Source organism: Siphateles boraxobius, unplaced genomic scaffold (genome assembly GCF_051911475.1).
Source record: "Siphateles boraxobius isolate OS27281-9 unplaced genomic scaffold, OSU_SipBor_1 46, whole genome shotgun sequence".
In the NCBI taxonomy this organism is placed as follows: domain Eukaryota; kingdom Metazoa; phylum Chordata; class Actinopteri; order Cypriniformes; family Leuciscidae; genus Siphateles; species Siphateles boraxobius.
In genome coordinates this window covers 20,068,433-20,095,782 of record NW_027509097.1, presented here as the reverse complement: position 1 = coordinate 20,095,782, position 27,350 = coordinate 20,068,433, and the positions used below count along the sequence as shown (strand labels likewise).

Genomic DNA, 27,350 nt, shown 5'->3' with positions numbered 1-27,350 from the left:
CCAAAAAGCTGAGTTCCTTACATAATGGTGGAGAATTTTAAGGCATCGTATTAAACATTGTATGCAAGCAGACAGTAATCAATCATATGTTGTCCCATAAGTTTTATTAACATCTCATACATGCACGTACAAGTTTCTGAGTAAATCAGCAAAACTATAGCTTGAATATGCCTTCCTACGAATGGCAGAAAGTTCACAAATGCTATAATGCATATTTAAATCGTACGATAAGAAACTCCTGATATTAGCGAAGAAAGCCTAATTTCAGATATAAATCGAGCATAAGCCTTCTCTGACGAAGAAATCTCAGATTAGCCGCGCGCATAAATGGTACCAGAACTAATTAACCTGATATGGACGAAGAAATCTCCATTTTCAGCATTTTTGAATGTGATCTGAGCGATGTTCCTCAATCACCGATTAAGGCCTTATTATGCGTTACGTCATTGTATTCATATTAAACCGCTGAAGCGCTCATATGAAACAATCGCGTCGAATTAGTGGTATAAATTCTAGCTTAGCTAACTAGTAATTTGCCATTGTCTGTGAAAGAACGGTGCTGTTTTGATTTGTTAAAAAGAGTCACTCACACGCAACGTCGTGTCTAAGCGAGAGACTCAGTGCAAACTGTCAGCACAGCTCGATCGCTGCTCCGAACGATCTGTGTTGTTGGTTGGCATTGCGTCCGGAACGCGAGCAGGCGTTCCTATCTAGTTTTTCTGACAACAGCACCAATCTCACAGACCCTCGTGTAAACAAGCGACGGTTGTAGCCAATAGCTCCCTCAATCCTAACTTACACGCATGACTTACAAGTAAAACCCTATACCTCGAGTGATAGTTTTAGCACCGCCTAAAAACTTAGACACGTTAGAGCGTAAAGTGTAACCTTAAACCAAAGACTATAGATTTTGCGTGATTTGAACTGAGTGATTTGAACACGAGTAATGAGAGTCAAAGCTCTTCGAGGCTTTGAATCAAAGGAGTCAACTGAGTCACAAATGACTCTTTGTTTGAAGCGCCCTCGCTGGCGACCCCTGCTGGTCAAAACAGTGGAAGTGTAGCGGAAACTCAAATCAACGGAACACCTTTTACAAACCAATCGCAAAGGTTTTATCAAAAGGTGTAATCAGGTAATGGCAATCCGCGAGCTACCTAATATCGTTTAATATGAGGTGTCTTTCAAGGCATAATATCTTAGTAAACCGTAGGGCTCGTTTTATGAAAGCTTGACTTGAAAGTCAATCAGACCCTTTATCAAATGCGTCATTAAATGTGTACGAATCTATAAAGTGATACGAGATCACATAGAGACCAGATACACAATGGTTCACGAACCGTTGAAATTTAAAACAATTTCGAAACAGCTATGACGCGTAACGAAGCCCAGTTTAATAAAATCACGTGACCTTAGCAGTGATACACTCCGAATGATTTGAGACGAATGATTCACCCTGGTGTCAGAGCTTCACGAAGCACGTCTCATAAGAGGGTTAAACCACCCTCTTCTCTCTCTCTTTCTCTCTCTCGACCCCTTCCTCTTGGTTCCACTTTCAGATTGAAACCCAGATACTTTGGGTTTTTATTTGTGTTTCTTTTATTTTTACTTAAATCTACCCCTATTTTATTTTGTGTATTTACACCTGTTGAGCCTGGATAGTCCTATTCAGTTAAATTGAATTTAATTAAATTGGGAATTTAATTAAATCAATTTGCTTAGTCAAGTTCCCCTCTAGTTACCAGAGCTATGAGAACACAATGTTTACATACATTTTTTTATTTTTTTTAATTTTTTTTCAATTTAGTTATTTACGTTTGTTTCAGCCTGAATTCTTATATTCAGCTAAAGAAAAAAAGAAGGGCTTAACTAAATTTGAAATTTAATTAAATTACTTGATACGCTTCCCTTTCCTTTTAGTTTTCTTAGAGCTATAAGGACGTTCTAACTTTACCTTTACCTTATTTTAGATCACTAGTCACTATCCTCATCTTCTCTCTCTCTATAGGATTACAATATCTAGCGACTGTTGTTTCCATAGCGAGTTACACAGGTCATTAATATCCTACTTTCTGTCTGTGTTTTACCCATCCTCACTCCTTAGCACCAAGCTAAGTACATGAAGTACGGCTAAACACAAACGCACAGTAGGCCCCAGACAGAACTGGAAACACTTCCCATTGTTTCTTCTTCTTCTTTTGGACCTTGAGATGTCTGATGTGTCCCTGGTAGCTTAGTCTAACAGCAGCATAACCCATAAGTGACTCCTGTTTACCTATGTCTCCTAGCTAAACCTAAATAGGTAAAACACTCCTTTCTTCCTCTTCTTTTCTGGTTTCATCCCATTGTTTTATTTTGGTTTTGCTCTATCTGTTACTCTCGTAGCACAACATGTGAGAAGAACCATCAGCATTTTTGAGTAATAGGTTATGACATGTAAGAGCCCAGTCATCAGTCGATGCTGCTTAAAGCACGTCAACTAAGATTCTCAAAACTTTTTTTTTTGTGTTGTGTGTGCTCACCAACACTAAATTTTAGCTGCTCCACATAGCCATTCTCCCACACAGATAGCTCACCACCTCTGTAGAAACTTGCATTTGCCTTTGCCATTTCTCTCTCCTGTTCCCACAAGTGTGCCAGTAGGCCTCAGACACCCAGCCCTGCCACCAGGACCACCTGAAGACCCGGCAGAGCAGTGTCATGGACATCCTTCAGCCTGAAGCAGGCAACGACCTGCCACGGCAGAGGAAGGAACAGTTGGGCAACAACGAAAGCAGATGTCCGACACCCAGCCTGAGCCACCAAGAGCTGACCAGCATTATCTTCTCCTTGGCCATGCTCCCGCAGGCCTCAAACAGGAGGTAAATGAACTAACGCTGCCAGCCACAGGACTCCACAGAGAACGAACCCTGCTCAACGGGAGAAGGCACAGGACAGATGCAAGGACCCTGACAGAGCAGAGCAACTGAAAGAGATCATCAGTTTTCAGGCGGACGACAGCTCTGAGCACCTGCAAACCGACGGGTAAAGAACTGTTTCACTCAAAGAACTTAAAGAAATGGTTGAACTCAAAGAGAGCTAAAGCCATCAATGTGCAGCGGAAGTCCGAACACTGACTTAGCGATGCTGTAACATTATTGACGCACTCCATGTGGTCCAAAGAGAGCTGCAACAGTCCAACCCACTGCAAATGGACCACACAAGAAAGATGGACCCTGCTGACCTTCACATTAGCAGCGTAAGCTTCCCCAGCCCTGCACAAAGGGGGGGAGGAGCCAAAGCCCTCGGCTTAACACTTCACCAGACAGTGTCCTGAGAGCCCCTGCAGCTGCAGGAGGAAAAGGTAACTCAGACAATCCCTGAAATGGCACATGAAGTGACACTCAACAATCTCAAGTGAAAGGTCAGAGACATCCCTGCCAATCCACGAGACATTGATTTTCACCTGCAGTCTGCACCTGCAGCCGGTGTGGCACACCGAGACAGACTCCATCTGATCTAGACACATCCAGCCCAGCTGGGCCCTGCCCAAACACCAAGCAGGACAGACCTAGAAGGGCCTGTGCTACCACCACCGACTCCGAACGAGTTTTCTGTGGAACTTACAACGAACCTGTGACGGAGGAGGACACCAGCTTCAAGAAACTTTTCCTCCAAAACCAGTTAGTCACCATATTTTCACCTGCCCCCACGCAATGCCCACTCAACGATGCGTGACCTGATGCAGAAGGCCTCTAACACAGAAGCCCTCCCCAGAAAAGGTTCCTAAGACCCCATTGATTCTGAACTGCAAAGCCAGAAGGCACAAAGCATGAAAACAATGCAAGACTCTGCTAAAAAGTCCCTGGTCAACATAGGACATAAAACTTTTAAAGTAGATGAAAATGTGTGCTCAAAGAACAGCAAGACTCTGCATTAGTAAAAGTAGAATTTTACTGATATAAAGAAAATCTTGAATGGACGTGTAAGCCTCACCTGCCAACAGACTATGCACGACTCTTTTGAAACAAACATTTGCTACATGCTGGTTGAATTGGCACTGCTACACATTAGTTTCCATGACAATGAAGGGTTACAGGAAACACTAGCTCCAAATAGGGCATACCTTGACGCCATAGTGTAGGAAAACCACCTGAGTTTTAAACTACTGTTAACCTACAGGCGTGCATTTGACCATTGCGGTCCAACTGGAACACAACATGCGATACGCATTTTGATCACTGGTTGCTGGCTTGTCTAAATTCAGATAAAACGATAGCGGGAATTGACATCTCTACTGTAAGTGAAAGAGTCTTAGATTTCCAACTGGTATCAGTAAGTTCAGCATTAAAGCGTAAGTCTGTTTGACAAAGGAATCTCATCTCAGCAGCTTGTAAACTGTACCGATATCTATCCTGCTTTGGTTAAAGAAATCCAAATTGCAGTATTGCTAAACCTGTTTCTGAAAAAGAAAGCTCAGGACAGTGTTATATATACGTAGACCTGGGTGATGCTCCCCTTTCTACAATGTAAAGGCCTTACAAATTATTGTTAGATTGATGTAATTCACCTAAATTTTTAGCTGCATCCACAAGCAGAGAGCTACCTAGTGATCAAAACTGTTCACTCGCTGAAAAGTCAGCATTTATGCATGAGAGGGACGTAACTATATAGGCTTAGACAAGCTTTGACTTACAGCAAATCTATTTCCTTACTCTGTAAACAAATAGAATAAGTTGTGTAAAGTAAAGAGAAGAGTTCCATGAGTAAAATTAGCAAATGCCAAAACACATTAGCATTTTACTGAATGTAACATCAAGTTCTTGAAAGACTTAAAGTATAGGCGCCCCCTTTTAAACCGTTTAAACATTCATAACTCAGTAAAATGTGTAGACATTCTTCAGGTACTGTTGAATTGTTCTGACATGCACTGGTTCCCATGACAACGGCTTGTCACAGGAAGTGCTAACTCGTGACGTCATTTTGTAAACAAACCAGCCTAGGTGGCTAAGCTAACTTAACCTAGCGTCCATCCAGCTTAGGCTAAGCTAAGCTAACCTAGCATCAATCCAGCTTAGGCTAAGTTACATAATAACTTCTACAGTTAGCGGTTAGCATCATTTACTTGAAGCCTTAATTACAGCTTTTATGTATACAGCGCAAAGTATTCTAAAATACTTTCTTTAACCCCATTTAGGGTTTCTAATTTTTCTCTTTCCTTACTTTCAATTCTTCTCAGCTGAATTTCACCTTCACTAGTTTAGGCATAGTCCTTGCTGAGCGCTGTAGGCTAAATTTGCAGATGCCCTGTCAATTAAACCCAAGTTTAATTACATGTAAGCTGTGTAGCTAGAGAAGAATTCTTATAGTTATGAGAATTTTCATCAGCATGTTGACTAAACCTTTGGAGGGACACACACGGTGTGGTCTTAAACACGCAACAGCTGTGACCCACTATGGAGTGTTGGTCCAGGCAAATCTAAAGGTTAGTCACTAGTGCTATTGATTACTCTCAATTTCAGATCATTCCGGCTGTTTTGATCACTTAAGTCCTTTTTATTTTTTATTTTACTTCGATAATAATAGCAGTCAGCTATTCACTTGTCTATACTGTCATGTATATGATTTATTTCCATTTCTTCTCTTGTTCAAATGTGGTTCCATTTCCCATAGGGCCCAGAAAGGAACCAGAGACACCTTTATTTGTGATTTTGTTTATTTTCAACAAGTGCACTAATTTTTATGACCCTGCAACACAAGTAACTTCAACGATTACTAGGGCATAACTATAGTCCTGAGGATTGATAATAAGCATAATTTGAATAGGAAAGCTGTCCTTTTTCCTCCTATTCTTCACTTCGTCAAGCCGTAGTGAACCACCAGTTAAGTCCAGAGAAATATTTTAGTCATAAGAACCATCTTAAGTCATTTATTTCATCTCGGCTATGCCCTTTCCAGGAAATACTCTCGGAACCACACAAGTCTTAGCCTCCTAACATTCACAGCTAAGATGATAAGGATACAATACACACTTCACTAGCTAGCTACACATGAAATACCTAGCTTTATGCTACATATCTAGCGAACCCATTAAACCGTGGCTCTGAACTTTCTAGGGTCATCCATTAGTCTCTCACCACAGGTGTGCCAAAATGTTGCAGATCCTCTGCTTAACCTGACCTTAACCGGTTAGGAGAACGAAAAGACTGACAAGCCATCGCGAGGAACACTGTTCCACCCATGGCTGCTGACATCCGACCCATGACCCAAGCCAGAGTTACAGCCACACCGGGGTGATCAAGATTCTCATCTCCTTACCCCACCTTATGGGTATAAAACAGAAGGTAAACAACCTCACATAATAGATCACAGCGTCCCACAAGGAGCGGACCTGTGCCCAAAGCCTTACAGACCAGCTAGACACTGAGGTTCGAACCAGATTCAATGCAGCTGGACTGAGCATGCCCAGGACCAGCACAGAACTGTCACCATGGCAACAACCCAGGTACCAGCCAAGCCCCTTGGAGAAGCCATGGAGGACAGCACCCTCAACCTGCAAACACCACAGGAAGACCACGGCTGTCAACGACAGCATCCTCTTCCATACCCTTCACACAGGTGTCAATCTGAGTTTCCGCAAGGACAGCTGGACGCACCTGCCTCAGAGTTACTGGAGCCGCTGACACACGCAAAATAGCTCCCTGCACAGGACTCACCCGAGGAGTCCTGTAAGGTACAAGCTTCCGACTCCTTGCCCACCCCAGCTTAGGCAAGCTTGCGTCGGCACCACCATAAGGACAGAACAACACTTCAATCCTTCAGACCTCTCGTGACTGAGAGGCTAACAACAACCTTCTGACCTCCGGCCACCAGCACCATGTCAGCTTGAAAACCTCTCTATGCAACATAGAGGCCTAACCACTTCCTGCAACCACAAGGAAACACCTGCCCCAAAACTAATGAACTTCAGAATGTCCCAACACCTGCTGCCTCAACACCTGCTGCAGAGACCTGGACTTGGCTACTGTCCACATCACCAGCCGTGGAACGACCACCGCTCCAGAAGACACGAGCAACCAGAGGCCACCATGGCCTTCCAGCCTTCTATGACAAGTGTGTGTCCGATATCTCTGCACTTCCAACTTCGCTCATGGTTGTCCTTGAGGGGGGACAACAACGATCGAGAGGGGGGATCTGTAGGGTATGGACCAATCAGACACATACTATTTATTCATTATATACAAAGGTTTATGAAACTCCTCACACAGCCCAAATGAACAAACACAAGTGAAAGAAACAGTGTCATGTTACAGGGCATGATAAGGAGATTTTACGACCTCGGAGGAATGTGGCCACATACTCAAGAGAGAGACTATGAAACAGAAACCCTCTTTAAAACAGACTTTGCTGCGTTAATCATAGACTAACTGATCTATAAATGAACATGCATAAAACTGTGAAAGAAACAGTGTAAATGGTTTACTGTCTCGTGTACTATTAGGTATATATTATGGTATGTATCCTGGTATACAACCAACTAACGATCAATGTAACCTCACCTGTATAATGCCTCCTACCTAAATAATCCTCATTTAATGACTCACACTTTGATGTACATCACCTTCTTCTAGAATGCAGTGTGGATGTGTTATAGCTATTTTAGCATTAATGAAGGTATAATCATATTATGGGACAAAGACCATAAATCAACTAAGAGCCGCTTCCCCTCTCGGACATGTCACCTTACTCATAGGTCCATTCAAACCTTAGGGGTTGGTTCTTTCTCAGGGTATATCAGAGGCAGGCAACAGTGACCGCCCTCTCTTAGTTTTTTCATCCAGCCGCAACACTGTTCTGGTGAGACTGGGGAGCCCCCTCCCCCTCCACGGGGGCCCCAGGGCCCAGCAGGCCTCGATTCCAACCAGATCCGGCCTCATGGAAAAGAGAGAAGACTCTCTCACAAAGAACCAAGGACAATCTCAGGAGTTTTGGAACAAAGACTCCAACCAACAAAGACTCCAACCAACAACGACTCCAATCACCCATCCTTCTGACTTCCTCACTTCTCCTGGGTGCTCGGCGTGGCCTCAACAGAGTCCCAGGCCTTCACCAAACCAGTCATGCGTTCCTGGTGAAAGAGAACGCTCAACCAACTTCCACTTGACACTGCCGGAACCATCAACGACTCCAATTTTCAACAACTTCAAGAATTGTTCCCATTACAAATGCAAGTATTCAATTCAATGAAATGTGAAAATGAAATTCTGATGGTTCTTCTCATAGACCCTCTTCCGGTTTCCAATTTCATCCTATCACTAACCTATTTATGTATTCATGTGTGTATGTTGTTTAGTTTATTTATATTCATATAAATATCTATATTTAGAGTTAATAAAACTTGTACATAATATGTATTTGGTTCTGTTTTGTTTGCAATACAAGTCACTTTACGATCACGGTTTTTGCTACTGGCTCAAAGTACTGTACAGGCGAAGAAATAATTATTCTTCGGTGGCCATGGAAGATACCCTTTATTAGAATAAATTAATAATCAAAATAGTTCGTTGGAAGAACTGATTAATTGATTGTAATATTAATTCAGCCACATCAAGTTAATCCAATTAACTGACCCAAATATTTATAATTAATAATAACAAGATATTATTGATTATTAATATTTCCAAAAAGCTGAGTTCCTTACACTGTCTAACACTTGATGGCTGCTCTGTCAAGTCCTCGTCGTCGGTTAGGAACCTGGGTGTGCTCTTTGATACCAATCTTTCATTTGAAAGTGACGTGTCTAGTATCTGTAAAACTGTTTTTTTCATCTTAAAAATATATCTAAATTACGTCATATGCTCACAATGAAAAATGCAGAACTATTGGTTCATGCGTTCATGACATCAAGGCTAGATTATTGTAATGCTCTACTGGGTGGTTGCCCTGCACGTTTAATGCATAAACTACAGCTGGTCCAAAATGCAGCCGCATCTTACCAGAACCAGGAAGTATGACCATATTAGCCCGGTTCTGTCAACACTGCATTGGCTCCCTATTAAACATTGTATACATTTTTAAATATTGCTGATTACTTACAAAGCACTAAATGGTTTAACTCCCCAGAACTTGAGCGAGCTCTTAATACATTTTAGTCCTTCACGTCTATTGCGATCTCAAAATTCTGGCCAGTTGATAATACCTAGAATATCAAAATCGACTGCTGGTGGTAGATCATTCTCCTATTCAGCACCAACACTTTGGAACAATCTTCCTAACATTGTCCAGGAAGCAGACAGTCTGTCAGTTCAAATCTAGACTAAAAACTCTTTGGCTTAGCATACACATAACACATTATAGACTTCTATAATTCAATGTTAGGCTGCATAGTTTAGATCAGCCGGAACCGGGAACACTTCCCATAAATACTTATGTACTTGGTACATCATAAGAAGGATGGCGTGTACGCTAATATTTCTCTCTGTGTTTATCCCGAGGTTTTCTGCAGTCCGCCGGATCCAGGCCATATCTGGATCTGATGAAGGACCTGCGTCTGGACACGACGACAACGCAGTCCTGAAGTGTCAACTAGTCTCTCACTTGTGAAGGCCTTCTTCCCTTTGCCTCTGTGCTGATAAAACGTTTTCTGGAAAAATTCCAATTCACGTGGCTACGTGGAAGCGATACCAAATTCTCAGAGCCACCAATCACAGGTTTATCAAATGAGTGGCCGGATCGCATTAAAGGTTTTCTGTTAGAATGGTGTCGTGTTAGCGGCCCCTAAGTTAATAACTAATGATCGTTGTGACAGAAGTGAGTCAATCAAAACTAACTTTAGCTGGACAATAACCTTATTCTAGAGCTGCTGTAAAGCCAAAACAATCTCTGTTACTTTAATTTCCTATTATCACTGTAAAGCTGCTTTGAAACAGTCCATATTGTTAAAAGCGCTATATGAAGGTGACTTGACTTGACAATGGCGTCCACTATCCAGTGAGACAACCTTTGCTTGGAGAGAGCCTTTCCCTTCAGCTTCCCACCAAAACAGACAAAGAGCTGGTCTGAGGTCCTGAAACACTGTGTTCTGTCTACATAAGCACGGAGGGTGCGTACTGGACAGAGCAGTGGCAAGGCTGGGTTTGCCTCCTCTGAGGGCAGCACTTGCAGGCTCACCCCCTGATCCCTGAAAGGAGTGGTGGGAACCTTGGGCACGTATCCTGGCTGGGGTCTCATGATCACGTGAGAGTTAGCCGGCCCGAATTCCAGGCACGCTTTGTCAACCAAAAATGCCTTCAGGTCCCCTACCCTCTTGATGGACGCCAAAGCGACCAGGAGCGCTGTCTTCATAGACAGGAACCTAAGCTCCACTGATCGCAATGGCTCAAAGGGAGCTCTCTGCAGGGCAGATAAGACCACTGCGAGATCCAAAGAGGGTATAAGAGGAGAGCAAGGAGGATTTAGTCGTCGTGGGTGCCAGAGGGTGCCCCGTCTCTGAGAAAGGAGGTCATTGAGTGATTGGCCAGGGAGGGGCTGTCGCGAGGAGCACCAGTTCGGAGAACCAAGTCCGGGTGGGCCAATGAGGCATAACCAAAGGGACCTGCTCCTCATCCTCCCTGATCTTGCACAGGATCTATCTGGGTAGGCAAACAGATCTACCTGTGTGTCACCGAAGTGTTCCCAAATCAGCTGAACAGACTGGGGTTGGAGTCTCCATTCCCCGGGATGTGGCAAAATCGTGAGAGTTCGTCGGCTGCACGATTCAGCTCTCCCGGAATGTAAATGGCTCGAAGTGACCTCAGATGCTTCTGACTCCATAAGAGTAGATGGTGGGCAAGTTGCGACATACAGCGGGAGCACAGACCAACAGACCACCTTGTTGGTTGATGTACGCTACTGTCGCCGTGCTGTCTGAACGGACAGGTACGTGTTGGTCCTTGAGTAACGTTCGAAAACGGTGTAGAGCCAAACGTAATGCCAGCAACTCGTGGCAATTGACATGCCAAAGGTGCTGGGGTCCTGTCCAGGAGTCAACGGCAGCATGTCCATAATGTCAGTAACATGCCTGTACACTCATTCTAAGGGCACTCCGGTCCGTAGAAAGCAGAGGTTCGACCACGGGGTGAAGGTCTGATGGTAGGCCAGAGTAACTGGTACTCGGAGCGTGCCTGGTTACCATGCCCATCTCTGGAATCAATCGCGAAGCCAGTGCTGAAACAGTCTCATTTGAAGCAGTCCGAGTGGCGTGGCAGCTGCTGCGGATGCCATATGCCACAGGAGCCTCTGAAATAACTTCAGTGGAACCACACTCTTACCCTCGATTTGTCTGAGGCAAGTCAGCAGTGACTGCGCGCGCTCACTCGTAAGCTGCGCGCATATGGCGATCATGTCGATTCCCATACCGAGAAAAGAGATCCCTGCACGGGGCAGACTTTACTCTTTTTCCAGTTGACCCAAAGATCCCAAATGGGCGAGGTGCCGGAGCACCATTTCCCTGTGTTAGCAAACCTAGTCTCGAGAGTGAGCTAAAATCAGCCAGTCGTCGAGATAGTTCAGGATGCGAACCCTGTGTTGCCAGAGTGGCACAAGGGCTGCCTCGACGACTTTCGTAAAGACGCGAAAGGAAAGGGCTAACCTGAATGGGAGAACCGTGTACTGGTATACCTGCCCCTCGAAAGCAAACCGTAGAAGCGGTCTGTGTCCGAGGAAGAAAGACATGAAAGTACGCGTCCTTCAGGTCGATCGTTGCAAACCAACGCAACGGAAGAACACATTTGAAAATGCGTTTTGCTGTCAACATCTTGAATGGAAGCCTGAAGGGTTCGGTTCAAGATGTGCAGGTCCAGGATTGGACGGTTTTCTTGGGCACAATGAAGTAGGGGCTGTAGAAACCGGACTTCATTTCGGCTGGAGGGATGGTCTGGATCGCACCCTTCACTCTTCGCCGCACGGATGACAGGGGCATTGCCACCCACCATGGTATAGCGGATTCACCAGAAGCGGGAAGGAGACCGTGCGAACTGAATCGCATAGCCGAGCCTGATGCTTCTCGTGAGCCAGCGGGACAGTCTTAAAGAAATCGCCTCTGCACTGATGCAATGTTGCAGTTCGTGAAATAAAGTTGATTCATTCTACAAGTGATGATAGAACATTGGTGATGACACCTGCAGTTAACAAGCAGAATCACTGAAGATAAGAGGAACAACAAGAACAGGTTAAAAGGGGAAGAGATGTAGCCTAGAAATCTAGACGCACCCTAGCGGCAGCAAAAATTATTTTGCAGCAAAGTGTGGTCTAGCAACTCTCCGTTGGCATTCGAGCTGGAAAAACCAAACTCTGGTCAGGCCAATCACATCGTGTATAGAGTTGGTGGGCGGGCATAACATAATGACGACAGAGTTGTGACGGTTCCGCGTGATTTCCATAGGTGATTTCCCTGCTACTTGAAAACAAAGAAGATGCTGCTGGCGAACAGCGGTCTATCGAATCGGCTTTGGCCGCGACTCTGGATGACTTTCGGAGTTTTGACGACCGGATACGGCAAAAGTTTAATATAGGCCTATCAACTAGCTCCACTGGTGGAAAAACGCATGGGACTCACTCAGCCACAGGTGTTCGTTGCTCTAGTTGGTAGTAGCGCTGTCCTATTGCGTGCAGAGGGAATTTGAAAAACAACTGTTTAACCCGCCCCTCGGATTGAGGTATGCCAATTGTGAGTTCCCAGACCTAACATCATGATGTAGGTCTGGCTTGCCAGGCTAGAAGAGATGAGCAGAAACACAACAACTACAACTGACTTACAGCCACACAGCCTTAAATGAAATCAACTGGAAATAAAATCAATATCTCACCAGAGGAACACCAAACACTGTTGTATTACAAATTTATTAAATGTCTAATTTAGGTTCAACAGTATTTTAACTGAGAAAATTCACACAAGTGTTTACCATTTGGAGGCATAGATGATGACAATAACCTTTTGTTACTTCTCAAGAACAGCTGGGCTTTGTTTCTCTATGATAATGCAGGTCTGAGGAATCTCCGGGAACAGGCTTTTATTTACCTGCTTTGTTTCTCTATGATAATGCAGGTCTGAGGAATCTCAGAGAACAGGCTTTTATTTACCTGCTTTGTTTCAGAGGCTCTGAGTTACACTTGTCATGCTGATCTCCATCTTTATGTAAATCCCTCCCCCTTGAAAGGTATAAAACACTGTGTTTTAGCTATTGAGTTTAGACTTGACGACTGCAGCTACTGACAGCTCGTGTTTTCAATAAAGAATCCTGCTGAAGATACAACCAAGTCTCCTGGTCTTCGCTTCTGAGTTTCCTACACAGCATTACCATATTCACTTATTACAAACCAGTTTGGCTTCATTTATTTCATATGATACATGTACAAAGGTTGTTGTTGTCTGTTTAAAGGTGTTATTTAATCACCATTATGGTGATTAGTATTCCATTTAGTTGAGCACTTGGCCATTGACTTTGGTTGAATAAATTCTCTTTCAGCAATTGTTGAAAGTGCATGCTCATTTCAACAACATGTCATGCTCCTGGCTGCACTGACATACATTTTACTATATGCACTTTGAAAAAGTCTTTAAAAACAGCAACTTTCAGTTTTAAACTTTCATTATCAAGTTTTTATTAACTGTCCCATTGAAAGCGCTCTTCTCATAACCCCTGCGATTGTTGTGATTCCCGTGTCATGTCCCATGTTTAGCAGTTCCCCGTTATGATTAATGTCTATTAGTCTTCCCAGTTGTCTCTGATTAACCACTCCCCTTTTTATATTGTTTAGCTTGTTTGCCTGTGTATTTAAGCCCCGTGTCTAGTTCAGTCTTTGTGAGTTCTTAATGTTGTATGTTGATTGTCCTATGCCTGAGTCTGTTTCTGCATTTGTTAAGTTTGAGTTTATTTAATAAACACTGCTGCACATGCGATCCTGCTTCAGCTAGTGGTGGGCAGATCGAGGCTTCGTGAAACAGTTGAATCAAATGTGCCATATTGTGCAGAGGCTTCGAAACAATCCGACACCCGTCTCCACGGTGACCCCTAGTGGTCAGAACAGTGTAAATGCAACAAAAACCCAGGCCACCTTTTACAATCTATTGCAAATTTTTTACTGAAAGTAAAATCTTTCAAATGCAATTATCTAATCATCTAATAAGATCTTTTATCAATTGTCAGGGTTTGTTTTGTTTGTCCTATGAATGGCTCAGCTAAACAGGCCAATAAGACTATTAACTACCTCATTTTAATTATACTAATTATACTAATTATAATAATGTCTACAAATGTATAAAACTGATCAGAGATATTGGTAAAACCCACAGACACTTGTTCATTGGTTCTCAGTGACTCTCTCTGGGTTGACAGAGATCATCACTCCCAGTGGTGAACCATTGAAATTGGTGTTTTGAAACAGTTATGACATAATGAAGCCTCATTTACTGAAATCACGTGACTCTAGCAGTTTGATACACGCTCCGAACCATTGATTTGGAACAAAAGATTCGTAAAGGCTTCGAAGCTTCATGAAGCAGTGTTTTGAAATTGCCATCACTAGCTTCAGCCACATCATTACAGCTATTGAACAAACTGCTAATGATTATGCTTTTTTTAGGCTTTTATTCTTTAAATGTTTTTATATGCAATGTACACAAGTTCATTTTAACTGATTTGAAGTTTGAAGATTTGATCCTTTGAAACAGGAGACCATTAATGCTTTGAAACGTTTTACCAGTTTACTAGTGATTGATTAATAATGTAGTCATTAAAGATTTCAGTTCTACTTTCAGGAGAGGGAGCAAAAGAAATTACGAAGTTATAATAATATTATAACTTATTACACATTCATTAAATCATATGTTTTAACCTTAAATTGTTTTTCCTTTACATCATTAATGTATTAAATATAGATATATGCAAGAAAAAACAATGTTTGTCCCCAAAACACTGCTTGCATACAGAATGCTGGCCTACTCACACTCAACTCTGCAAGACCATGCTGGTGAACGAGCTTCACCAGCTCTGTTTTGCTTGAGAACAGAATATGCTGGTTCACCAGCTAGACCGGCTCTATGCCAATTTTTTTTAAGGAGGGTTCCTGGTTTCCTCTTCTTTTTTAAAAACATAATCATATATTTGTCTTGTTTCAGGTGATTTCAGCCCAGCAGCTGCCTAAACCTGACAAAGAGAAGCTCAGTTCCATCGTGGACCCTCTTGTATGGGTGCAGACTTATGGGGCTCCCATAGACAACAACACAAAGAAGACGCACCGCATTGACAATAATGGTACTTTAGAATTTTTTTGACATTTATTAATTATACACCAATGAGCCAAAACTTTATTGCCTAACATACTGTTGGTCCTCTGTGTGCTGCCAAAACGGCGCCGACCCGCTAAGGCATGGACTCAACAAGACCCCTGAATGTGTCCTGTGGTATCTGGTACCATGTTAGAAGCAGATCCTTCAGGTCCTGTAGGTTGCGAGGTGGAGTCGCCGTGGATCGAACTTGTTGGTCCAGCACATTCCACAGATGCTCAATTGGTTTGAGATCTGGGGAATTTAGAGGCAGGTGGCATATTACGGAAAGATCTAACTTTAGAATCCTATCTTATGTGTTTGGCAACCATGGCAATTTCAGTTAGAACCCCATTTAGAACAAAATCTATAACAAAATTACATTTCTTAAGTGCATAATCTTATTTTAACTACAGATAGGAAAAAGGTAATACAGAAGCATCCTAACCCCACAAAAAAATCCAAAAAAGCATCTTAACTTTAGTGTCCTAACTTCAAATTTATTTGAAAGCCAACTCTAAAAATCACATAACAATAGCTCTGTCTGAGAATGAAGTCACATTTATTAATGATACAAGATGATGACTCCCATGAAATATACTAATAGGCTTTGCCTTTTCTACAAAGCTTATCAAAACTTCTCTTTTGGCTGCACTTAATTTGAAGCACACCGATTTAGTTTCTCCATTCTCTAGCACTTACTTCAAAGCAGCTGTTTGCGCGTTGTTGGTTGCTTGGTGTTACGTCTCCGGATGGTTAGAGATATAAGGAAGACGTACATAATAAAATTTAAACACTTTCCTACAGTTTTGATCTCTGGGGAGTATTGTGGGCGAATTAATCAATGACAGCAAGTTACTGCAAACAGGTGGTTCGCTTTATTATCAATACACACAATGAATAATTGGAAACAAACAAATCAACTTATTTACAGCTATATACAACTTAGGAAAAATAATAATAATAATAAAATGATATTAAAGATAAGCCACAGAGAGAAAGAAAATGAGCGGTGCTAAACAAACAAAATAACAAAACCAAAACACTCAATTACTAATCCCTACTCTCTAAACTCACTGAAAACAAAACAGAAAATAACTAAAACTTCAATAACTAACCAAACAAAAGTTACATATAGTTGCACACGCTCCTTCCCTAGTGTGTCTAACAATGGTACTTCTACATGTATGTACAATGTAGGTCACGTGACGTACTTCCATTTTCTCTTCTCTCCGGGCTGGCGTAGTTTGAGATCAGGTAAGACAATCCTCAGTGAGCAAACACACTCCTACTAGGAAAACAAGCAAGCGAACCACCACAAAGTCAGTACTTCTCAGTAGTGATGTTACGTATGACACTGAAGCTTCGATGTGCGTTTTGCGAAAGCGAAGCAATTTCTATTGAAGCCCAGTGTTTGGGGTGTGTATTGGTTTCCCAGAGGTCACGTGATAGATGACAAACGAAGCCTCACTTTCTGTCCAATCACGTGCGCGTTTCGCTTTGGGTGTCAGAAGGCTCGAAGGTCCTTGTTGGCTCAGTCTGGTTGTTGGGTTTGTGAGGAGACTAGAGTGCTGTACTTTTAAAGTTTATCAATACATTACATTTAAATAACCAAAACTACTTATTATTTTTTTGTTATTGTTGTGTAATTTTGTTTTTGTAAGATCGTTGCACTTTTGGTGTTTTTCTTTTTAGGTAATTTGGTGTTGGTATTTAGGTGTTTGGTGAAGGGTTTGTATTTACAGCAATGGCAACAGCCAAAAAAAGGAAGACTTCCCCTAACTGGGAATATTTTGAGTTTATGGCTTCCAATGAATGCATTTCTAAAAAAGAAGAAGAAAAAATAAATATTTATTTATTTATTATTATTTTATTTTTTATCATTGTATTGTATAGTATGTAGTCACTCCCAAAAAAAAAATAATGTATCCTCACACTTCTGAGGTGGAAACCTTTGTCTTCTGTTGGACAGTGCAGTAGACCAGCGCACACAAGCTCAAATGACACTTCTGATGCGATCCTATAAGTGGATAAATACTAGGGGTGTAAATCGGAGCCTACATGACGATTCGATACGATACCGATTTCTTAAGCCGACGATTATTGGATTCGATTATTTTCGATACTTCAGAATTCCCCGCGATACGATTCGATTCGATACGATTCAATAATCGATATTTTTACATGATATCTGTTAAGTTTCAAATAAATCAACAAAAATGTTTATAATTTGCCTTTTATAGAGAATACAGGAACAGTATTCTATTCACATAATGTGTATGTTGTCCTCAATGCACTGCAAATAGAACAGCAAATATAGCAGTTACTGCATACAGTTCAAAACTTGATTCTATCGAATCCTGGTGCGTTGCGTTCCGTGCATCTTACCTCATCGCAAACGTGCATGATAGAAAACAGAACGCGGGTCAATCTATTGTTTTATTTTTATTTTTTATTTGTTGCTAGTATGCACAACTGAGTGAACAATACCGGTTTACTGTGTTTCGCATCTGGCTTTTTGCTGATTGCAAACGCAGGAGACAGTGGATTTCCATTAATGTGTTGCCCTGAGTCCACGCGCTATGTGTGTACGAATACACTGCAGACTCACTCTCGCTTTTATCCAAGGTAAATTATCAACACTATCATCCCTTACATGTGTCATATTTAACTAAATACATCATAATCAGCTAAAAAGCATGCGCTGGTCACTTACTTCCTGAACAAGTGCGCACCCGAGTCCGTGATGCTTTCACATTCACGCGAGCCGCGGCACGGTACGAGTGCAACCGAACCTAAGCGCAGGTTCATTTTTGGGCATGTGAAATAACGTCTCGGTTACGTATGTAACCCTCATTCCCTGAGTAGGGAACGGAGACGTTACGTCGGATGACGACGAATGGGGGTTTCGCTTAGAACACCTATCGACTTCGAGTATTACAAAACGAGCCAATGGCGATGAAATGCCATGGGTCTGCGGAATTTGCATAGCGTATCTCCAGCCCACCGCGTGGGTATAAAGGAGGACGCCGGCAACATGCAGGTATGTCTTCGCTGAGGAGCCGAGACTGAACTCAGGCGTCTGCCCAGCGGTACAGCGGAAGTGGCAGGGAGACGTAACGTCTCCGTTCCCTACTCAGGGAACGAGGGTTACATACGTAACCGAGACGTTCCCTTTCGTAGTCACTCCGAGTTACGTCGGATGACGACGAATGGGGGTCCCCGTGAAATCACGCCACCTTCACAGCTGTCTTCCAGTGCCCTGCGAAAGTCTGATCCCCCTGTCTTGATACTGGCACAGACGAAGGAGTCCTACTTAACACAGGAATACCAAGGTACACTGGGAAGCATATCTCAGAGGAGATATGCCGCAGCATGCCTACCCGTAGGGAGGACTTGAGATACACATATGGCCGGAGGGCTACATATGGAGGAACACTGGAGTGACCAGCCCGAGGGGTGGCAACTTTCAACTCCAGGAGGGCAAGATGGCTTGCCAAGGGAAAGACACATGCTCAAGGAGGCTTACAGTGGAAATACACATGTGGGGGTTACTCAGGGAGGAACCATGCACACGGAGGCACCTAGCCGACGCCCAGGCAATAGACACTGGCGCCAGCATCAACAGTGCAGGAGGAACTCAGGGCTTCAAAGAGGAAGGCTCACCAGAGGAATAATCGCACGTATCCAGTGGAGTGGAATGGCGAGCAAGCGAAGACACCTGAGCGGGTCCAGCACGAGAGGACACAGGCTCCACTCGGAGATTATAGAATCTGGCGAATGTGTTGGGTGTCGCCCAGCCTGCAGCTCTACAAATGTCTGCCAGCGAGGCGCCATGTGCTAGAGCCCAAGAGGAAGCCACACTCCGAGTGGAGTGGGCTGTCACACCAAGGGGGCACGGTCGGCCTTGCTGTTGGTAAGCCAAAGCAATGGCTTCCACTATCCAGTGAGACAACCTCTGCTTTGAGAGAGCCTTTCCCTTCAGTCTCCCACCATAACAGACAAAGAGCTGGTCTGAGGTCCTGAAACACTGCGTTCTGTCTACGTAAGCGCGGAGAGCGCGTACTGGACAGAGCAGTGCCAAGGCTGGGTCTGCCTCCTCCCGGGGCAGCGCTTGCAGGTCCACCACCTGGTCCCGGAAGGGAGTGGTGGGAACCTTGGGCACATATCCAGGCCGGGGTCTCAGGATCACGTGAGAGTGACCGGGCCCGAATTCCAGGCACGCTTCGTCAACGGAGAATGCGTGCAGGTCCCCTACCCTCTTGATGGAGGCCAATGCAACCAGGAGCGCTGTCTTCATAGACAGGAACTTAAGCTCAACTGGTTGCAGAGGCTCAAAGGGAGCCCTCTGCAGGGCATTTAAGACCACTGAGAGGTCCCAAGAGGGAACGAGAGGAGGGCGAGGAGGATTCAGTCTCCTCGCTCCTCTCAGGAACCTGACGATCAGGTCGTGCTTCCCCAGAGACTTACCTTGAACTGCTTCGTGATATGCGGCGATAGCGGCCACATACACCTTCAGGGTGGAGGGAGGCAGCCTTCGCTCCAACCCATCTTGCAGGAAGGAAAGCACGACAGAGATCGAGCATCTCCTGGGGTCTTCTCGACGAGAAGAGCACCAGTTGACGAAGAGGTTCCACTTCAACGCATAGACATGTCTCGTGTACGATGCTCTAGCGGAAGTGATGGTAGCCGCCACCGCTGGTGGCAGGGTACTCAAACCTGCCTCGTCCCGTCCAGGAGCCACACGTGGAGCCTCCAGAGATCGGGTCGAGGGTGCCAAAGGGTGCCCCGTCTCTGAGAAAGGAGATCCTTCCTCAGAGGAATTGGCCAAGGAGGTGCTGTCGCGAGGAGTACCAGTTCGGAGAACCAGGTCCGGGTGGGCCAATACGGCGCAACCAGAATGAGCTGCTCCTCGTCCTCCTTGATCTTGCACAAGGTCTGTGCGAGCTGTGCGCCAGTGCATCCGTGCCGAGAGAGCCCTCAGTCAGGGAATAGAACAGGGCGCAATGGGTCGAGTCGTGAGAGGCAAACAGATCTATCTGTGCGTCCCCGAACTGGTCCCAAATCAGCTGAACCGACTGGGGATGGAGTCTCCATTCGCCGGAGATGGGCCGAAACCGTGACAGCTCGTCGGCTGCAAAGTTCCGATCTCCCGGAATGTAGATAGCACGAAGGGACCTCAGGTGCTTCTGACTCCATAAGAGGAGGTGGCGTGCGAGTTGCGACATACGGCGGGAGCGTAGACCACCCTGACGGTTGATGTACGCTACAGTCACGGTATTGTCTGAACGGACTAGTACGTGTTGACCCCTGAGCAACGTGAGGAAACGGTGCAGGGCAAGGCGTACTGCCAGCAACTCGAGGCAATTGACAAGCAGAAGGCGCTGGGGTCCTGTCCAGGAGCCCGCGGCAGCATGTCCGTTGCACATGGCGCCTCAGCCCGTGGAAGAGGCATCTGTGGAGATAACAACATGCCTGGAAACTCGTTCAAGGGGAACACCGGCCCGTAGAAACTGAGGTTCCACCACGGGGTGAAGGTCTGATGACAGGTCGGAGTTACTGTAACTCGGAGCGTGCCATGATGCCATGCCCACCTCGGGACTCGATCGCGAAGCCACAGCTGAAGCGGTCTCATATGAAGCAATCCGAGCGGCGTTGCCGCAGCTGCAGATGCCATATGCCCCAGGAGCCTCTGAAACAATTTCAGTGGGACCGCACTCTTGTTTAATGGCTGAGTGGAGAAGGCGACCAAGTCCATGCCGAGAAAAGAGCTCCCCTGCACGGGGCAAAGTTTACTCCTTTCCCAGGTGACCCGAAGGCCCAGACGAGCTAGGTGCCGGAGCACTGGGTCCCTGTATTCACAAACCTGGTCTCAGGAGTGAGCTTACGACAGCCAGTCACCGAGATAGTTCAGGATGCGAACCCCGTGTTCCCATGGAGGAACAAGGGCTGCCTCAACAACCTTGTGAAGGCGCGAGGAGACAGGGCTAGCCCGAATGGGAGAACAGCGTACTGACATGCGCGCGCCCTGACAGCAGAACGTAGGTACGGTCTGAGTCGAAGGAGAACGGAGACATAAGAGTAGGCGTCCTTCAGGTCGATCGCTGCAAACCAATCCTGTGGCCGCACACATCCAGAAATGCGTTTGGCCAGGAGCATCTTGAACGGCAGCCTGAGAAGGGAGCGGTTCAGATGCATAGGTCCAGGATTGGCCGTAACCCACCAGACTTCTCCGGGACAATGAGGTAGGGACTGTTAACCCGGACCTCATCTCGGCTGGAGGGACAGTCTCAATCGCACCCTTCGCCAGTAGGGAGCAACCTCCGCTCTCATGATAGGGGCATAGCCACCGACGAAAGTGGAGCGGACTCCCGTGAAGCCGGGAGGAGACCGTGCGAACTGAATCGCATAGCCGAGCCGATGGTTCGCACGACCCAGCGGAACAGATAGGGAGCTCTAGTGCAGGCTCCCAACTGTGCCAGCGGAGTGAAGAACCACAGACGTCCCCCCGGTGGTGCAGCGAAGCGGAAATGACCAGCCCAGACGAGGGCGGCATAGCGGCCCGGTGTGGGGGCAAGGTCATAACCGCACCCTGACAGAGGAGGCCAGGGAAGGACCAGCATTCCACGGGGGCCTGCTCTGTCAGGGGTCTGGCGACAGAGGGGGACAGGGGCGAAACGGTCCGTGGACGGCACGCCGTGTCAACCACCTCTGGGGCAGAGGGGGAAGAGGAGAGCACGGCTTGTGGGCGGTGCTCTGTGTCGTCCGAGAACTCTGTATGCTCAGAGAGGAGAGAGTCAGTTCTTCCTGAATAAGGATTCTTCCCCAGCCCTCCACCGGGGAAAGGAGTGGCCCTGCTACCAACTCCTGGAAAGAACTGAGTCTCATCTCTGAGCAGCCCATCTCAAAAGTGCCGCTTAACCCGGCGTTTAGCGGGGTGCGGGGCTGGAGAGGGCTGAGGCATCCCCCTACGGTCTTCCAGAGCCAGGCCCGGGTGAACGGGCGGGGTTGGAACCGTGGGAGGGAGCCTTCGGCGGTGGGCAGACTGAGGGATCTGAGCGGACGGCGGGGCCGTCGGGCAGAATAACCTCAATCTGCTCACGGGCGGTTGAGAACTGTGGGCAGAAGCACTCAACCGCACCGCCGAAGAGGCCGACCTGGGAGATGGGGGTGTCGAGCAGACGGGTCCGCCCGACATCTTGCACATCAGACCGGTCAGCCCCAAACTGGTGAACATCACCTGACTCCGAGAGCGTACGGCCACTTTCGTCGCTCGGAGAGCAAGGTCAGTGGCGGCGCGCAGCTCACTGAAGAGCCTCGGGTCAGTCCCGCCCTCCCGCATGTCCATGAGCGTCTGGGTCAGGTAGACCAGCAGAACGGTCATGGGATGCAGTGAGGCAGCTGCCTGTCCTGTGGCACTATAGGATTTCGCCACAGATTACTGTGACGAAAAGAACTACAGGCTTGGACGGGTGCTTAGGATTGCGCCGGGAAGCACTCTGAGGACACAGTAGCATGGCAACAGAGCGTTCAACCGGGGGAACCCCAGTGTACCCATGGGCAGCGGCCCCTGAGGGGAGGAAAGGCGGATGAGACCAACGAGAGGACCCGTGAACTCATCATGCACGTCCGGGAGGAAAGATATTGGGGTTTGCCGTGGACGCGTCGGCGGCCTCACCCAAAAACCAATCGTCCCGGGAAAGCATGGCCATCACTCCGGATCAGACTCAGGCACAGCCGTATGCACACCAAAGGGTGGCAGCTGTGAAGAGTCGTCATTTCCAGAAGAATCAAGCCCACCTAGTGATGCTGCTACAGACACAGCATCATCCTCTGTAGCTTCAAATGAAAACACACGGGCCACCCGAGGGTAGACTCGTGGAATCATCAGTTCGCTAGCGGGCACCGTCATTAAAGAGGGGGGGCTGGGGCGTGGACACAGAGTCGGCGCCTTGTTCCAGACCAACACCCTCAGGTCACCCTGTCCACCAGCCGAAGATCGGGTAGTGGATGAGGGGACTCTCACTCTTGCGAGTTCACCGAGTCTCGACCTATATATGACGCGATGATCACGTTCCCAGAGAGAACATGAGTCATCCACGAGCGCTGTTCAAGCATGATCAAAGCCCAAACACACTAGACAGCGCTCGTGCCCATCAGAGTCCGATACCAGTCCGCTGCAACCAGAAATGCACGGGCGAGCCGTCTTTAAAAAGACGTGCCGCGTGCGAGCTCTTTTATGAGAGGAGAAAAAAACTCCGCGATGTTGAAGCGTACAGGGAGACACACACACACTGGCAGATCACTGCACAGATCAGCAGGCACTGTGAGCTCGCTGCAGATCGCCGTCACACCAACACCGGAGAGAGAAGCTCGTCTCATAGAGCGAAGTCAGAGATGATTGTGGAGTGAAGAAATATTCTTGGCTCCGAAGCGAAAACATACCTGCATGTTGCCGGCGTCCTCCTTTATACCCACGCGGTGGGGCGGAGATACGCTATGCAAATTCCGCAGACCCATGGCATTTCATCGCCATTGGCTCGTTTTGTAATACTCGAAGTCGATAGGTGTTCTAAGCGAAACCCCCATTCGTCGTCATCCGACGTAACTCGGAGTGACTACGAAAGGGAACATAATTTGCTCGTGAGCATGTCTTACACGCTCATAACTTTTGACTAAAAAATAACGCCATACACCTCCTCCAGTCTCGGGTTTGGTACCCCAGTGCGCACCCGGGTCCGCATGACAGACAGCGTTTACATAATTAGCGCTTTTTCATGCGAACCGTGCCCGTTCCGTTCCGAGTTGGTGTGAAAGCAACCTAGACTTTTCAAGTAAGCTGTTGAAGTAGCCTTTTGTACAGCGCCTGTTTGTTTACGTTAGTAACTGCTAGCTTGGAATTCGCCGACTAAGTGACTAAGGGTGCATTCACACTGGCAGTTTAGTTCGGTGACTAACTAACGTTAGCCCAGTTCAAAACAACAATCGTTTGTACGCATATGAGCGGATGCTGAAAATAGAAAGGCGGCAAAACAAACACATTAATCGATACTCTTGCGGACGCATCGATGCATCGAATCGTCGGCTGTATAATCGATGCGTCGATACGAATCGATTAATATTTACACTCCTAATAAATACCTTACAGAGACAAACATACAAAGAGCTGAAGATCCACTTGAATACTGGAGAATGCAGAAACATGTCTACCCCCATCTATATACATTGGCATTACAGAATAATTAATTTTTATCACCTTTCTGTCATTCCTACAGTTACATAAGCACTATCACTGCCAAGTGTCAGATGAACAGATGATCCTATCACACAATGTCCTTATTCACTATATGTGTGTGTGTGTGTGTGTGTATGTGTGTGTGTGTGTGTAGAGAGAGAGAGAGTAGGCCTACATTAGATCTTAATAAATAATATGCTCATTTTATATTTTATTGTCACACTTTAATGGGTAAAATAATTTATTTAATAATGAACAAATCAAACACAAACATGTAAGGCTTTTTATTTGTACACATAACATTGAAACTATGGAGTGTGTTGTGGTTGCTTCATCTGACAGAGAAAGGCTTCTGGCTGCTTTATTTTAAATAAGCACCAGATGGTGCTGTTCTCGACACTCTCGAAGCTTTGAATCTTTTCCCGGAACAGTTAGGGGAAAGGCTCATTGCTTCACGAGGCTTCATTTCCCCATCCCTTCTTCTCAGCAACAACAATAGCACAAGCCAACAAACACTCCAAGCTCCTCCTAGTCCGTCCTCCCGAGTGCCTTATATCAGAACCACAGCCAATGATTGGTTGTCTCCGACCAATAGCAGCACCTAAAACTGTAGGATAGCAGAGAGCGGGAAAACAGGAAGAAACCAACAGCAGAGGGAAGAAACGCAGCAACCAATAAACAAAAAGGGGAGGGAAGAAAACGCTAGCACGTAACACTTGGTAACAGACCTTAGAGTTGATTTCCGAACACGATGGAGCGGTTAAAGATTTCCTAACTACAGATAAGATGAGATTTTGTAAGATAGTATAAGAATCCTAAATCAAGTTAAGATTTGCTTCTGTAATACAAATTTGTGAAAAATCCTAAATTAAAGCTACAATATGTAAGATTTTCATAATAAAATATCCAAAAATCACTTGCAATGGGTGATATATTTCCTGCAGTTGTATACTTACAATATCCCAAAGTTCCCAAAGATTTTTAATTTCAGAGAAATTCCAATTTTAAAAAAAATGGCTCGTCCATGTTCACTTGTTGCCTGTCAATGACGTAATAACTGCGTTATCCCTGGTTTCAGTACGTACTGCCATAGTAACCATTGCGACAGAAGTGGACAACTGTATTACGTCTAGCGGCACGCTCATGCTGTTGTTGTTTCGTTCAAACTTTATGGACCATGGCAAACAGTCTAAGGAACAAAAGGAGAACTAAAACGAGGATCAATATCAGAGTGGCGTTTTCGAGATGCCGAGAGCTCCATGTCTGTGACAAACTTCGACTTTACAGAGAAGCCACTCTTGCATGTACTTTATTAGACAGGTGAGAAAATGTACATACAACTAATCAATGTTATATAGCTCAACATTATGAGATGTTAGAATATGATCAGTATATTACTCTAATGTTGATCTGCTATTCTCATACAGACAAACTAACACATAGAATAACATTATAACTTTCAACACACTCAAATGGAGTTTGGTGTGATAGTGTAGACCAAGTGAAACAGCGCTGCGTTACCTCAAAAGTTTCATTCGTCTAATAAATTGACCTGTGTGAGTATTAATTCAGCATTTGCTGGTATTTTGGTAGAATGAAATGTCCTTATTCCTTTATATCAACTTGACTCGTGTGTAGTGCTGATGTCTGTCTCTCATTAGCAATCGCGACCTGCTTCATACCACAGTCATGTTAAAAATATCAATGTATTCACTCATCCATAAACATTATTAGATCCATCAGCATGATGACAAATTCCATAATTCCGCTTATACGTCATCAACCTACGCCTGTTATTGTAAGAGGTTAGCTACCCCTAGCAGCTAAAAAAATACATATTGTAGCTTTAACATGTCAGATCTTAACTTAAGCCTTAAGATAGAACGTTTCTGTAATACGCCCCCTGGACAACACCTGGACAACAACTATCATGGTCCCTCTTGTGGTCCTTATTTGGGAGTCACACTTGTGGTATTCGGGGTCAAAAGTGACCGGACACCTGAAAATGACACCTGAAACTCATTTATAACCGTTGTGTACGCACAAAAGTCACCTTCATTTATATAACGCTTTTAACAATATAGATTCTTTCAAACAGCTTTACAGTGATAACAGGAAATTAAAGTAACAGAGATTGTTTTGGCTTTACAGCAGCTCTGGAATAAAGTTATTGTCCAGCTACAGTTAGTTTTTATTGATTCACTTCCATTGAAAAGATCATTAGTTATTAACTTAGGGGGCCGCTTACACAACACCGTTCCAACAGAAAACCCTTAACACGCTCTGGCCCGCTCATCCGCACAACAACAGTGAAAAAAAAAAAAAGTTAATCTCTGCGCAAGCTTTAAAAACGCAAACCTGACGGCGCGCACATGCATATTACGTGTTCAGTCTATAGGTATGCGTGTTTGAATATATATGTGCGCAGGCGTGTAGTCTTTCTTTACAACTTGACCTCAACAAATGACTTGTCTGGCCTTAAAAATGTATAATACAGAATTATTTATCGCTTCCGCATTGCCATGTGAATCGAAATTATTTTGACAATGTTTTATCTGTACAGAGTTAAAGGGATGGAGAAGGGGGCCTTCACAGGGGAGAGACTAGTTGTCACTTCAGGACTGCGTTGTCGTCGTGTCCAGTCGTAGGTCCTTCATCAGATCTGGATACGGCAAGGATCCGGCGGACTGCGGTAAACCTCGGGATAAACAGAGAGACTAATATTAGCGAGTGTGTCTGCTTCCCGGACAATGCTAGTAAGACTGTTCCAGAGTTTTGCTGGTAAATAGGAAAAGGATCTACCGCCAGCAGTCGATTTTGATATTCTAGGTATTA

The 27,350-nt window shown here is 45.3% G+C and overlaps 1 protein-coding gene across 2 annotated transcripts in view; it reads left to right on the top strand.

Moving 5' to 3' along the window:
* LOC143710232 (1-phosphatidylinositol 4,5-bisphosphate phosphodiesterase delta-3-A-like) overlaps positions 1-27,350 on the top strand; it is an 83,813-nt gene that overhangs the window by 47,141 nt on the left and 9,322 nt on the right. For both annotated transcript variants that reach the window (XM_077201232.1, XM_077201233.1), the window contains one exon: positions 15,134-15,269. In XM_077201232.1, coding sequence (XP_077057347.1) covers positions 15,134-15,269 — 136 coding nt within the window. The remainder of the gene's footprint in view (positions 1-15,133; positions 15,270-27,350) is intronic.